The 16,080-nt window shown below is 45.2% G+C and overlaps 1 protein-coding gene across 1 annotated transcript in view; it reads left to right on the forward strand.

The window, feature by feature from the left end:
- Positions 1 to 16,080, forward strand: part of LOC310792028 (la-related protein 4B-like) — a gene marked incomplete at both ends in the record, with an annotated part of 116,772 nt that overhangs the window by 69,367 nt on the left and 31,325 nt on the right. The window contains 2 exons of the mRNA XM_083653710.1: positions 6,045 to 6,181; positions 14,307 to 14,410. Of these exons, the coding sequence (XP_083509836.1) occupies positions 6,045 to 6,181; positions 14,307 to 14,410 (241 nt within the window). The remainder of the gene's footprint in view (positions 1 to 6,044; positions 6,182 to 14,306; positions 14,411 to 16,080) is intronic.

The following is a 16,080-nucleotide window of genomic DNA, read 5'->3' on the forward strand; positions in this document are numbered from 1 at the left end:
GTATCTCTCTCCCCCCCTCTCTATCTCTCTCTCCCCCTCTCTCTGTCTGTATCTCTCTCATCTCCCTCTCTGTCTGTATCTCTCTACCCTCTCTCTCTCTCTCTCCCCCCTCTCTCTGCACGTATCCCCCCCCCTCTCTCTCTTCCCCCCCTCTCTCTCTCACCCCTCCCTCTGTCTGTACTCTCTCTACACAGTATGTTTGTATCTCTCATCCCCCCCCCCTCATCTCATCTCCGTCATCACCCCCCCTCTCTGTCTGTATCTCTCCCCCCCTCTCTCTCTCTCCCCCCCCCTCTTCTGTCTGTATCTCTCTCACTCGCGCTCCCGCCCTCTCTCTGTCGTATCTCTCCCCCCTCTCTCTCCTCCTCCCCCCTCTCTCTGTCGTATCTCTCTCCCCCCCTCTCTCTCTCTCTCTCTCTCCCCCCCCTCTCTGTCTGTATCTCTCTCTCTCCCCCCCCTCTCTCTCTCTCTCTCTCCCCCCTCTCTCTTCTGTCCCCCTCTCTCTCTCCCCCCCTCTCTCTGTCTCTCTCTCTCTCTCTCCCCCCCCTCTCTGTCTGTATCTCTCTCTCTCCCCCCCCCCTCTGTCTGTATCTCTCTCCCCCCTCTCTCTCTCTCCCCCTCTCTCTGTCTGTATCTCTCCCCTCTCTCCTCTCCCCCCCTCTCTCTGTCTGTATCTCTCCTCTCTCTCTCCCCCTCTCTCTCTGTCTGTATCTCTCTCTCTTTCCCCCCCTCTCTCTGTCTGTATCTCTCTCTCCCCCCCTCTCTGTCTGTATCTCTCTCTCTCTCCCCCCCTCTCTCTGTCTGTATCTCTCTCTCTCTCCCCCCCTCTCTCTGTCTGTATCTCTCTCTCTCCCCCCCCTCTCTGTCTGTATCTCTCTCTCCTCTCTCTGTCTGTATCTCTCTCTCCCCCCCCTCTCTGTCTGTATCTCTCTCTCTCTCCTCCCCCCTCTCTCTGTCTGTATCTCTCTCTCTCTCCCCCCCCTCTCTCTGTCTGTATCTCTCTCTCTTCCCCCCCTCTCTCTGTCTGTATCTCTCTCTCTTTCCCCCCTCTCTCTGTCTGTATCTCTCTCTCTCTCTCCCCCCCTCTCTCTGTCTGTATCTCTCTCTCTCTCCCCCCTCTCTCTGTCTGTATCTCTCTCTCTCCCCCCACTCTCTGTCTGTATCTCTCTCTCTCCCCCCCTCTCTCTGTCTGTATCTCTCTCTCTCCCCCCTCTCTCTGTCTGTATCTCTCTCTCTCTCCCCCCCTCTCTCTGTCTGTATCTCTCTCTCTCTCTCCCCCCTCTCTCTGTCTGTATCTCTCTCTCTCTCTCTCCCCCCTCTCTCTGTCTGTATCTCTCTCTCTCTCTCCCCCCTCTCTCTGTCTGTATCTCTCTCTCTCTCCCCCTCTCTCTGTCTGTATCTCTCTCTCTCTCTCCCCCTCTCTCTGTCTGTATCTCTCTCTCCCCCTCTCTCTGTCTGTATCTCTCTCTCTCCCCCCTCTCTGTCTGTATCTCTCTCTCTCTCCCCCCCTCTCTCTGTCTGTATCTCTCTCTCTCTCCCCCCTCTCTCTGTCTGTATCTCTCTCTCTCTCCCCCCCTCTCTCTGTCTGTATCTCTCTCTCTCTCCCCCTCTCTCTGTCTGTATCTCTCTCTCTCTCTCTCCCCCCCTCTCTGTCTGTATCTCTCTCTCTCTCTCCCCCCTCTCTCTGTCTGTATCTCTCTCTCTCTCCCCTCTCTGTCTGTATCTCTCTCTCTCTGTCTGTATCTCTCTCTCTCTCTCTCTCTCTCTGTCTGTATCTCTCTCTCTCTCTCTCTGTCTGTATCTCTCTCTCTCTCTGTCTGTATGTCTCTCTCTCTCTCTCTCTCTGTCTGTATCTCTCTCTCTCTCTCTCTCTCTGTCTGTATCTCTCTCTCTCTGTCTGTATCTCTCTCTCTCTCTCTCTGTCTGTATCTCTCTCTCTCTCTGTCTGTATGTCTCTCTCTCTCTCTCTCTCTCTCTCTGTCTGTATCTCTCTCTCTCTCTCTCTCTCTCTCTCTCTCTGTCTGTATCTCTCTCTCTCTCTCTCTGTCTGTATCTCTCTCTCTCTCTCTGTCTGTATGTCTCTCTCTCTCTCTCTCTCTGTCTGTATCTCTCTCTCTCTCTCTCTCTCTGTCTGTATCTCTCTCTCTCTGTCTGTATCTCTCTCTCTCCCTCTCTCTGTCTGTATCTCTCTCTCTCTCTGTCTGTATGTCTCTCTCTCTCTCTCTCTCTCTGTCTGTATCTCTCTCTCTCTCTCTCTCTCTCTCTCTCAATTCAATTCAATTCAATTCAAAGAGGCTTTATTAAGCATGACCATAGTGAGTTACAGTATTGCCAAAGCACATTGTACATCGTAGTACAGACATAGGAAGAAAAAAAAAAACAGAAAGAGTTTGTAACATACAGAACGGAAACATTATGTTACTTGTAACAAAATACAGGTAGTTCGAACAACAACCGTGTCAACAATATTTTGTATTGAAATATATACAGATATTTACATATTGATTGTGCTTGAAATAGAGAGAGGGAAGGGACGATGTATGTGTGTGTGTGTGTGTGTGTGTCTGTGTGTGTGTGAGTGTGTGGGGGTGATGTGTTTTTTCTGGAGAGGCGTTTGTGTGTTTGTGTGTGTGTGTGTGTGTGTGTGTGTGTGTGTCTGTCTGTGTGTGTGTGTGTGTGTGTGTGTGTGTGTGTGTGTGTGTGGACAAGGTGCTCACTCACTGTCCCTCAGACTGTGACAAGTCTGTATGTCTCTCTCTCTCTGTCTGTATCTCTCTCTCTCTCTCTCTGTCTGTATCTCTCTCTCTCTCTGTCTGTATGTCTCTCTCTCTCTCTCTCTCTGTCTGTATCTCTCTCTCTCTCTCTGTCTGTATCTCTCTCTCTCTGTCTGTATCTCTCTCTCTCTCTCTCTGTCTGTATCTCTCTCTCTCTCTGTCTGTATGTCTCTATCTCTCTCTCTCTCTCTGTCTCTCTCTCTCTCTCTCTCTCTGTCTGTATCTCTCTCTCTCTCTCTCTCTCTCTCTCTCTGTCTGTATCTCTCTCTCTCTGTCTGTATCTCTCTCTCTCTCTCTCTGTCTGTATCTCTCTCTCTCTCTGTCTGTATGTCTCTATCTCTCTCTCTCTCTCTGTCTCTCTCTCTCTCTCTCTCTCTGTCTGTATCTCTCTCTCTCTCTCTCTCTCTCTCTCTCTGTCTGTATCTCTCTGTGGGTGTCAGGCGTGGTCTGAATGAAAGCCTTATTTCATAGTGTAAAGAAAGCCTCTGCTGTGGTTAAGCTGCTGCTTTTGAGGAATCAAGGCCTCAGAGTTCACTTTCCTCTCTTCCTACTGTTCATCCACTGGGAGGCAACAAAGCGGTGCCAGAGATCTACCACCTGTTGGTTTAACAGATCTACCACCTGTTGGTTTAACAGATCTACCACCTGTTGGTTTGATCTACCACCTGTTGGTTTAACAGATCTACCACCTGTTGGTTTGATCTACCACCTGTTGGTTTTGATCTACCACATGTTGGTTTGATCTACCACCTGTTGTTTTGATCTACCACATGTTGGTTTGATCTACCACCTGTTGGTTTGATCTACCACCTGTTGGTTTGATCTACCACCTGTTGGTTTAACAGATCTACCACCTGTTGGTTTGATCTACCACCTGTTGGTTTGATCTACCACCTGTTGGTTTAACAGATCTACCACCTGTTGTTTGATCTACCACCTGTTGGTTTGATCTACCACCTGTTGGTTTAACAGATCTACCACCTGTTGGTTTAACAGATCTACCACCTGTTGGTTTGATCTACCACCTGTTGGTTTGATCTACCACCTGTTGGTTTGATCTACCACCTGTTGGTTTGATCTACCACCTGTTGGTTTGATCTACCACCTGTTGGTTTAACAGATCTACCACCTGTTGGTTTGATCTACCACCTGTTGGTTTGATCTACCACCTGTTGGTTTAACAGATCTACCACCTGTTGGTTTGATCTACCACCTGTTGGTTTGATCTACCACCTGTTGGTTTAACAGATCTACCACCTGTTGTTTTGATCTACCACATGTTGGTTTTGATCTACCACCTGTTGGTTTTGATCTACCACATGTTGGTTTGATCTACCACCTGTTGTTTTGATCTACCACATGTTGGTTTGATCTACCACCTGTTGGTTTGATCTACCACCTGTTGGTTTGATCTACCACCTGTTGGTTTAACAGATCTACCACCTGTTGGTTTGATCTACCACCTGTTGGTTTGATCTACCACCTGTTGGTTTAACAGATCTACCACCTGTTGGTTTGATCTACCACCTGTTGGTTTGATCTACCACCTGTTGGTTTAACAGATCTACCACCTGTTGGTTTAACAGATCTACCACCTGTTGGTTTGATCTACCACCTGTTGGTTTGATCTACCACCTGTTGGTTTGATCTACCACCTGTTGGTTTGATCTACCACCTGTTGGTTTGATCTACCACCTGTTGGTTTAACAGATCTACCACCTGTTGGTTTGATCTACCACCTGTTGGTTTGATCTACCACCTGTTGGTTTAACAGATCTACCACCTGTTGGTTTGATCTACCACCTGTTGGTTTGATCTACCACCTGTTGGTTTAACAGATCTACCACCTGTTGGTTTAACAGATCTACCACCTGTTGGTTTGATCTACCACCTGTTGGTTTGATCTACCACCTGTTGGTTTGATCTACCACCTGTTGGTTTGATCTACCACCTGTTGGTTTAACAGATCTACCACCTGTTGGTTTGATCTACCACCTGTTGGTTTGATCTACCACCTGTTGGTTTAACAGATCTACCACCTGTTGGTTTGATCTACCACCTGTTGGTTTGATCTACCACCTGTTGGTTTGATCTACCACCTGTTGGTTTGATCTACCACCTGTTGGTTTTGATCTACCACCTGTTGGTTTGATCTACCACCTGTTGGTTTGATCTACCACCTGTTGGTTTTGTGCCAGCGATCTACCACCTGTTGGTTTTGATCTACCACCTGTTGGTTTGATCTACCACCTGTTGGTTTGATCTACCACCTGTTGGTTTTGATCTACCACCTGTTGGTTTGATCTACCACCTGTTGGTTTGATCTACCACCTGTTGGATTGATCTACCACCTGTTGGTTTGATCTACCACCTGTTGGTTTTGATCTACCACCTGTTGGGTTTGTGCCAGCGATCTACCACCTGTTGGTTTTGGCCACTTGCTCAAGTAGAGCTGCTCAGTGTGCAACAGTTGTAGACTGAGGCAGTCTAGATATTGGAGAAACGTGAGAGGAAAAATGCGTCTGGAGGAAGTGAAAGACCGACACCCTCTTCCCTTCCATCAACAACTGCTGTCAAAGTTCTGTTGAGTTTTTAAATGTTTGGTTTTTACTGGTTGTGGTTTTACCTTCAGGTGTGAAGTACAAAAGGGAATTTGGGAAGTGCTTTTGACTTGATCTGGGTAAAGGTTGAACTTAACTGCCACACAGTTGAAGGTTTAACTTAACTGCCACACAGTTGAAGGTTGAACTTAACTGTCACACAGTTGAAGGTTGAACTTAACTGCCACACAGTTGAAGGTTGAACTTAACTGCCACACAGTTGAAGGTTGAACTTAACTGCCACACAGTTGAAGGTTGAACTTAACTGCCACACAGTTGAAGGTTGAACTTAACTGCCACACAGTTAAAGGTTGAACTTAACTGCCACACAGTTGAAGGTTGAACTTAACTGCCACACAGTTGAAGGTTGAACTTAACTGCCACACAGTTGAAGGTTGAACTTAACTGCCAGTTGCAAGGATGCAGATTGCCGTTTGAGCAAACACCCTGCAAGTGTCATTAACACCTGGTGGTGGTCCTCCTCTGCCTGCCCTCCATTAACACCTGGTGGTGGTCCTCCCCTCCTCTGCCTGCCCTCCATTAACACCTGGTGGTGGTCCTCCCCTCCTCTGCCTGCCCTCCATTAACACCTGGTGGTGGTCCTCCCCTCCTCTGCCTGCCCTCCATTAACACCTGGTGGTCGTCCTCCCCTCCTCTGCCTGCCCTCCAGGGAGAATCTGGCCAGCGACATGTACCTCATCTCCCAGATGGACAGCGACCAGTACGTGCCAATCGTGACGGTAGCCAACCTGGACCACGTGAAGAAGCTCAGCACCGACGTGGAGCTGATCGTGGACATTTTACGATGTGAGTACCGTCTCGTTCAGGGATGTTCAACTTAACGCGGTGGCGATGTCATGTGTTGAAGTCAGGGAAAGAAGCTTTTTGTCCACACTTGGCAGGCATAGTAGCACCAGTAGAGCTGCACAATTCATCACCAAGAAATCTAAACTGCAATATAAACAATGCAATGAATTGCTTAAGAGACCGCTTTCCACCATGAATAGAGTACAATAGCTTTCATCACACGCTCTATCATGCAATCTTTAAAGGGATAGTTTGGATTTTTTTATGTGGGGTTGTATGAGGTATTTCCCCCGAAAGTCAGTGTACTACATGCAGTAGAATGCAGCCGGCGCCGGCCCAGTTTGGAGAAATGGAGAGCAGTTGCATGTAGAGCTGTGGCACGTAGAGCTGTGGCACGTAGAGCTGTTCCACGTAGAGCTGTTACACCCAGTTTTTAGCTGAAAGCTGCACTGTAGCCAGGGGTTGGAAGTAGAACTACTAGGGCAGAGGTTCTCAAATGTTTTTCAGCCAAGGACCCCTTACAAGATAGAAAATATACCGGGGACCCCCTCATTCTGATTTGTGATTTTGGGCTAAGCTTAATTGTTTCCACGGTAACGTGCTTGACTTTTAATTTGATAGGTTTGTTATTAGAATGAACCATTTTAGATTTAAAGCATAAACTATTTTCGTTGAACTATGAAGATTTTGCAAAAAAAAATATATATATATTTTTTTTATTACATTACATTACGTCATTTTAGCTTTTGTTTTGTCCAAAGCGACTTACAATATCACAATTTGTTAACAGTACAGAAAACCACTATGCAACACAATCAATGACAGCCAAGATATTTTGAAAGACTAGCACCATGTAGGAAGTAGTTTGAGAAGGAGTAACATGTAGCATTTTTTTTTTTTTTTTTTTTATTATTATTATTATTTTTTACCTGAAAACTTTTCGCGGACCCCCATTTGAGAACCACTGTACTAGGGTACAGTAAGTACAACCTTACTCCAGTGCAGATTTCAGCTAAAAACAGGCTTTAAATGACATCTTTTCAAGTCAACTTGGCGTTTCAGGGCTTGTGGAGACTTGGATTACGGCAGGTGAGCAGTATGGAGGCAACCCTAACACCCCCCCTCCCCCTTATTTTTTTACGTTTTTGCTCGTGACCCCATTCACACTGAGCAGAGACCTCTACTTCCCTGACACGGCCAGTCTCCATTTCTCCAAACTGGGACCACGCCAGCTACATCTACTGCATGTACGGACTGTCGGCCATTTTTTTTATTTTTTATATAAAATCTCAACTATCCATTTAAACAATTATAATGCAATTTAACTCACAATATTCTGTCAAATTATAGAAATTAAATTTTACGTCAGTAGTATCTATATTCCACTATTTTACCAGCCGACTAGATTATTTGGTTATAACAGGACTCTCACATGATAGTTGCTTACCTGCCACACAGTCTGGTAGAGAAGACAAATTTACCAGCCACAGTTAATTTTTATCGGCATGTAGCCAGTGTTAATTTCCCATGAGAGGTTGTTAAAGTGCACCCAGCGGAGTTTTCCCTGCTTGTTTGTTTTGTTGATTTATGCCCATATACTTAATTCATTACAGTGTGTACTTAAATTAATCGTATGTCCCTGGATGCAGCAGTTTTACTTTATGGTTCAGTGATGTTTGCAATGCCTTAAATATGAAACCCGACAATGTAAAAAAAAAATAAAAAATTGTGCTGTTATTATTAGTCCAAGTGTATTGGTCTTGAACCGATTTGATTTAGATTGAAGGCATTTGGGTGAGACTCATTCTGAGCAATTTACATGCATCCAAATGAGAGTAAGGAGTTAAAGCCCCGCCCCCTCCAGTGTCTTTTGTAATTTTGAAGATATTTCATATTTTTCTGAGTCACGTCACGATACCAATATTTTACCCTGCGATACTATACCAGTCAAAGTATCACGATACCGGGTAGTATCACCATACCACAGAGAAATCTATATATTTCTTGTTTTATGAATGTGCAATGTATTTACTAGGGCTGTGAATCTTCACTGGCCTCACAATTCGATTACGATTCAGCGGGCTGCGATTCGATTCAATTACGATTATCGATGCATCTCGATGCATCTTAAATCGATGCATCACTTTTTTTCCAATACATGATTTATATTTTCTCACTTTCTTTTTTCTCACTGTGTGGCTACTTTTAAAATAAAATTGCATTTGGAATTGCATTGTATTATGATCCATAATTAAAATAAACAACTGCATGTACTTCTATTATATTTTATTTGATTATTAAATAATCAAATCAAATAAAATTTTTTTTTTTTTAATAATCGATTTTTGACATTTTGTGAATCGATGCAGAATCTTACAAGTCTGCATCGCGATGCATCTTATAATCGATTATTTTTGACACCCCTAGTATTTACCTCCACAAATTATAATGTATGATGACCTTAGGCAAAAATACAATGGTTTCACAGTATCTCAGGCACCTCTAAAATGTGTTATTGTAAAATATCTGCTCTCTCTCTCTCTCTCTCACACACACACACACACACACACACACACACACACACACACACACACACACACACAAGCAGATATTTTACAATAACACAGATAGCTAGATAGATGGATAGATTTAAGGCTGGACAGTGTGTGCTGTGTTTATACTATTGTATTTTATACTGTTATACTTCTCTAACCATTTGTTGCAGCTCAAAAAAACCTTTTCTCTCATAAGTGACACAATTTATGCTTTTACTCTGAAGGCACCCCAGCCCCACTTCCTGGCAGACCTTGGCACAGCTATACCTAACTTCCTGTCTGTCGTTTGCTAACTCGCAGTATCCGGACTGTGCGGAGGAGGAAATTATTCCGCCTCAGTCTCAGACAGAGACCCACGTGTTGTTTTGTTGTGCCAACGTGTCCTAAGATTTAACCGTGCGGCGATAACGTTTCTGTGTCCTTGAAACGCTTGTGTGTGTCTGTCTCGAGACTCCTGTCAGCTGAGCCAGAGATCGACTGAGCTAACTACACGTAGCGACCTGTATGCTAATGGAAGCTGGGCTCCACATCTAACGTTATATTTCCCCTGTTGTTGCTTCCAGAGGAGCCGCATAGAAACAAACAGGTGGTGTTGTTTCTAGAAGATGCTGCACTAACGTCAATATAGGATTATGAATGCAGCCAGAAACAAATTAATTTGGGAACAGGGGTAAAGCATTGCTGCTGCTGACACCGTCATTCCACGGTAGTATAGTGTCTCAGGGTAGTAGCGTGTCTCACGGTAGTAGCGTGTCTCACGGTAGTAGTGTGTCTCACGGTAGTAGCGTGTCTCACGGTAGTAGCGTGTCTCACGGTAGTAGTGTGTCTAGTAGCGTGTCTCACGGTAGTAGTGTGTCTCACGGTAGTAGCGTGTCTCACGGTAGTAGTGTGTCTAGTAGCGTGTCTCACGGTAGTAGCGTGTCTCACGGTAGTAGTGTGTCTAGTAGCGTGTCTCATGGTAGTAGCGTGTCTCACGGTAGTAGTGTGTCTAGTAGCGTGTCTCACGGTAGTAGCGTGTCTCACGGTAGTAGCGTGTCTCACGGTAGTAGTGTGTCTAGTAGCGTGTCTCACGGTAGTAGCGTGTCTCACGGTAGTAGCGTGTCTCACGGTAGTAGCGTGTCTCACGGTAGTAGCGTGTCTCACGGTAGTAGCGTGTCTCACGGTAGTAGCGTGTCTCACGGTAGTAGCGTGTCTCACGGTAGTAGCGTCATTTAAAGCAGCTGGTATAGTAGGCACTGTGACGCTCAGGCACCGCGGTAGGAACCGGTAGACCGTGCAACACTACATCCTCCTGACGGTGTTGATTAGCCACAAATATGTTCACCAAATATTTTTTGATATTTAACTTAGTTTTGTGCTCAAGTTCAGAAATGTAAGTATTAATGGTCATTTGATGAGGTGTTAAATTTTGTAGCCGATTGTGTTAAACGGGCATATATCGTCTCATATCGATGGCAGACCCCTGAATTGAGTCGAAATCATATCGTGGGCCGTGGCAGACTTTGTGACATCAGCAAATATTGTATCGTGGTCCAAAGAATCTATATAATATCATATCGTCATGAAACTTGTGATTTACACCCCTATCGCTGATGTGACGAAAGTTGAGGTTTTAAAATATATTGAAAAGGTCTTAAAAAAAGGTCTTAAAAGGTATTGAATTTAACTTAATGACTCCTGCATATAAACCTGTAGTGGAATTATAGTCGTATGTCAATTCCATTCTGACTCGGAGGTACGGTGGTGTAGTGGTAAGCACTATCGCCTCACAGCTAGAAGGTCGTGGGTTCGATTCCCATCTGGGGACGAGGTGAGCGCTGAAGGAATGTATATCCCCGAGTGCCACCCCTATCGCCCGGGTGGGGGTCGACTAGGCCCCACGGCCTTTCTGTGTGGAGTTTGCATGTTCTCCCCGTGCCTCCCGGGGGTTTCCTTCATATAGGAACCCCCTTCACCAAAAACATGCATTGTCCTGGTTGCTAGTGTGGTTCCTCCTCTCAACGTTGAAGGGCGCCTGTTCAGGGGGAGGGGAACTGGTTGGAATAGCGTGATCCTTCCACGTGCTATGTCCTACCGGTGAAGCTTCCCCTGTCAGGTGAAAAGAAGTGGCTGACCGACTGCCCATGTATCGGAGGAAGCATGGAATCAGTCTCGGCTCTCCCTGATCGGCATAGGATGAAGTAGCAACCAGGATATATCTAGAATTAGCACTAATGGGGGATAAAATGGGATAAAAAATCGGGAAAAAAAAAATCTTAAAAAAGAAAAAAAAAATCCATTCTGACTCGGGATGAGCTAGCATGTTAACTAGCTAGCTAGCTGTTAGCTCTGTTAGCTTAAGCCTGTTGCTGTACTGAGCTCGTTAGCTAAGCCCACTGCCTGTTGCTGTACTGAGCTACCTCGGCCTCAAAACGGCACTGACGTGACTGAATACAAGTGTGTGAAGCCAGTGTTTCCCCTAGAAAATTGTTCAGGCCTGGAGGGATTTAGAAACGTACCCCGACTAGGGCTGTCACTTTTTATTCAAAATTCGAATTTAACTTCGAATGTGGGGGAGGAGGGCATGTTTGAATGTATAATTGACCTTTTTTTCTTTTTTCTTTTTTTTTTCTTTTTTATTATTAACCAAAATTAACCAACTGCTGCTTGCTGGCAATGTTAATCCCATGTCAGAGAAAGATTGGATGCAGCCAAATTTGTGAGGCAGTGTTGTGACTGTGAGCGTCCAAGCTAACACGTCGGGCCGATGCCCGGTGGCCTGGCCTGCAAAAAAAAATATATATATTTTTTTTTAATTAACCAAAAAACTTCGAATATATTCGAACATTTTGCGGGCAATTAAAGTTAGTTCGAACTTTATTTTGGGAAAAAGTGACGGCCCTAACCCCGACGGCAAGGTGGGGGCCCTCGCTGGCAACGCTAAACTTTTAGCTAACCTGTTCCCATCTATGTTCACAATGGCATCCCAAGTATCATTATACTATTATGGGATGCGATGTGAACAGTTGTATTATGGGATGTGCGTTTCCCAGGCAGCGACACACATTGACATGTTTTGGAACTTTTTTTTATTTTTTATTCTGGCCTGGGGGCAGCGTCGTTGGCCTGGCAAGCCCGCCACGCCTGTAGAATGGTAGGGGAAACACTGCTAGCATTAACATTAGGGATGCACCGATATGAAAATTTTGGCCGATGCCGATAACCGATATTAACTCATTGAGTGCCACGGACGTCGATCGACGTCAAATGCGTTTTTTGACGGTGGGACGTGGATGAAAGCCTCAGGCATCTCCTGTACAAATATGGGAGCTATTGAAGGTGTATAACCTATTTTACGGACTCATTAGGTGGCGACAGTGCTCTCCAGATTAGAGACAGGTCCGGAGAAACAGGAGGAAAAAGCCGTGATCAAAGAGAAACCGATGCATGCTGCAGCCAGAGCCATATAGATTGCTCTGTCTGGAGCTGACGTTGGCTGCGAACAGGAGTCAATCCGCGCACACAACTGAGCCCCTCTGTCTCTGTCTGTCTGTCTGTATAGTTTCTCCACACGATTAGCCACCAGAAAAGCAGCACCCGACGCCAAACCATTCAGCAGTCCGGTTTGGCTCTTCCCTATCGCGCTGGGAGCCGCCCGGCACACACAAACGGAGCACTCCGAAAATAGAGTGGGTGCGTGAGGCTGTGTAGTGTGGGGAGGAGTTTGCAGCTGAGGAGGGGAGGGGGGGAGAGGGGGGTGGGGCACGCAGGGCATCACACAACTACACCACGTCACTACATCAGAAAATATTATCTTCAGACTCAGTGAATGTGCTTGAAATGCTGCATTTCACAAAAGGCGGAATATCTCAGCTAATAATTTGAAACGCCTGTATTTGCTCAAAACGACCTATCTTCTCCGGCTCATAACTAAAGAACGGAAAATGGTATCAATAAACTTTTTTTTGCTGATGATACAATAGAGCCAGTTCGTTCTTTGTGCGTGTTCGGTGTTTACATAGTAATATCACACAATATTCTGTGGGCCTCGAGAAATCACTGAAAACGCTCTGAAAACTCTGGCACTCCAAATCCAAAAGTGGCTGGCACTCAATGAGTTAAGATTGCTGTTATGGCCGATAACCGATATTTACCGATGTCGATATGATGTGTATAAAAACACATTTCTATGATAATAAAAAAATGTACATACTGAAAAACACATGTAAACACTAAATTTGAAAAAGTAATGCATTTCTTTATTTCAAAAACATTTATAAAAGCCCATAAATCATAGATTTACTGCATGGCTGATACCGATAACCGATATTAACATTGCAACATCGGACCGATACCGATATGTTAAAAAATGACTAACATCGGCCGATACCGATATGACTGCCGATATATCGTGCATCCCTAATTAACACGTTGAGTGCCAATGACGAGATATCTCGGCTTACAGAATCCAACCGTTGAGTGCCAAAGACGAGATATCTCGGCTTAGAAAAAAAAAAAAAAATTTGACGGTGGGACATCGATCAACCCCTTTTACGTCTCCTATACCAGAATTGGAGGTATTGAATGTGTATAATCTATTTTACCGACCCACTGAGTGGCGACATGTCTCTCCACAGTAGAAAGAGGCGACCCAAAACTGGAGGGAAAAGCGAGAGGAAGCCGTTCTCATACTGTAAAATTGATGGCGAAAACGCTTTCACTTTCGCGCTGATGCACAGCGGTGGCAACGGTGGGGGGTTCCAAGAATAGATTGGATGCACACTTTGAAACACGCAGCATAAATATGACCAGAATCGCAAAAGCTTCATCAAAGCTCTCAACCAAAACTCCAAGAAGCGAGCGAGTCCATCCCTACTTCCTCAAAGAGCGGCCGCGCAGACAGGCACAGGACAGCAGCAGCAAAGCAGTGAGACTGGTGACAAGCTTGTGACACGGCCGCTGCAGCCAAGAAGAACGCCCACGGAGGGAGGAGTTGGAAGCAGAGGGGTGTTTCCTGCTGTTATGGAGGAAATTACTGTTCAAAACTATTGTTTACCGGTAGATGTCTGACGTCTTACTGATGCCAAAAATGAATGGTTAAAGTGACTGTTCTATCGAATTTCACAAAAAGCCATTTATCTCTGAATAATTTTTCTGACGCTGAAACCATGCTGTATTCAACTGCTAATGCTTACATAACTACTAACTCTACAAACTAACTCTTTTAGACAGAGAAAGCACACATTCTATTAGTCCTTTTGAGATATTGTGTGTTCACAAAATCTTAGCAGAAAAGAATCCTCGGGTCTTGAAAGATGAGCCAGAATCCTCAAAAAAACCCTCTGGCAGAACCTACCTACAGTAAAAAAAAAACGTCTGGCAGTGAATGTGTTAACATACCAGTCACGCTGATTTCAATGCGGCCACCAAGACCCCAGCAGTCACTTTAGCTGGTGGAAGAAAAAGTTAATTTCCAACACTTGCCCTCTTTGCACTTTTTCAAAATCTGCAGTGAGTGCGTCTACAGCATATATTTGTAAACATTCACTGTTGATTGTGCTGCAAACTCATGTCTCCATCTCTCTCTGCAGCTCTGCCATTGGTCCAGGTGGATGAGAAGGGGGAGAAGGTGCGCCCCAATCAGAACCGCTGCATCGTCATCCTCAGAGAGGTTCCTGAGAGCACGCCCATCGAGGTCAGTACACTCAACACTTTGTACCACCAGAACCACAAGAAGAGAATACGCCATTGTCTGCTCATGCCCAAAATGTGCTCGTCATCTCATGCTTCAGCAGTTCTTACACACAAGATAACAAAACAAGAGTAGGTTATAGACTCTGCTAAAATATCAGATACAGTCAAACATATTGTCTATGAACAAGTGCAGCTCAGGTCCATAGCCTCATAGAAAATAAAATGTCTATCAGCATACTGTGCACATTCACTGCATACAATGAAGCTGATAACAGAGCTGGATTGTTGGTCCCTTTGGGCTTTTGGGGTCGTTTTGTCCTTGGTTGACTTGATCTTGATGATGCATACGGAGTCTTAACGAGACAATTATATTACCTTTTTTAGTCTTTTTTAGTCACCTTTTTTAGGTGTGGCTGGTGAAGCCCGTCACGTGAACTCACATTTCATTTGGTTCTCCGTGACGGTCTGGCCCCGACGCCAGTGGGGGGGTTTAGCAGAAGCTGCAGAGCGGAAGAGCCAATCAGCGACTCCGCTGTGATTGACAGCGCAAGTTGGCCAATCAGGAACGCCACTAGCACTGCACTAACAAAACAGTAATGGCCGCCTCCTTGCCTGATCGTCTCGAGGAGTCATGTCAGCGTTTGTCTAGTTTAAACAGCCATAAAGTGCAGTTATTGCAGAAATAGACTCAATAACAACAATTAAACAAGTACAGGAGTATCGCCGCAACCGCAGAGTTTCTCGGCGGAAAATATGTTTTTGCCATTCTCCCCTGAGTGGATTTGGGTTCGATCGGATCCGACGCTGATTGGCTGAAGGAGTTGTCTGTCAAGGCAACTACGCCCGCCCATGCTCCCGCCCCTGCTAAACCCCCCCCATGGCGCCGGGGCCAGACGTCACGCAGAACCAAATGAAATGTGAGTTCACATGACGGGCTGTTTTACCAGGCTACTATATTATCTCCTTGGGCTAACTTCTAGTCCTAGTGAAATCACACACTCATTTGGCCGGGCACTGCCCTCATCAAGCTGACGTTGGAGCATACAGTATGGGTCTAGCTGCCGCCGGCAAGGCTCCAAGTCTAGGCTATGACTATAGAGACACTGCATGAAATAGGCCACGCCTATCACGGGGGAAAGCGCTCCATTCACTCCCATACACCAGCGTCATTTTCCTTGAATTAAACATAGCTAAAAGCTGTTGTGTGGTGGAGCTGCGCAGACAACAAATGTAAAAAAAAACAAAACAATGAAAGTTTTTTTGTACTCCCGAGCAAAACAAGGAAGCCATTGAGAATTGGCGAGAAGAAAAATGTGGATCTAGCGGTCAAGGAAGTAAGTTGGAGTGTTCATCTTCCGTATATATGATCTTTGTGTGCAACACGCGACATAGGAGAACGCCAGGATTAGGGGGGAGTTTTTGTCTTCCCCCGTTTTGTGCGTGCTTTCTGAATGATGACGTGCTCCGCAGTGTCTCTATGGAAATGACACTTTACCAGTTTAAACACTAGGGCTCTCCCTAACTACTATTTTCTTGATTAATCTACTGATGATTTCTTTGATTAGTCCATTAATCTAACGATTTTTTTTTTTTTTTTTTACAAATATACTGAACCTCAAATTCAAAAGGATTGTTGACAGATTAAAGTTTAAACTGGAGTAATATGCAGTT

Source organism: Poromitra crassiceps, assembly GCF_964638095.1.
Source record: "Poromitra crassiceps genome assembly, chromosome: 17".
Taxonomy (NCBI): domain Eukaryota; kingdom Metazoa; phylum Chordata; class Actinopteri; order Beryciformes; family Melamphaidae; genus Poromitra; species Poromitra crassiceps.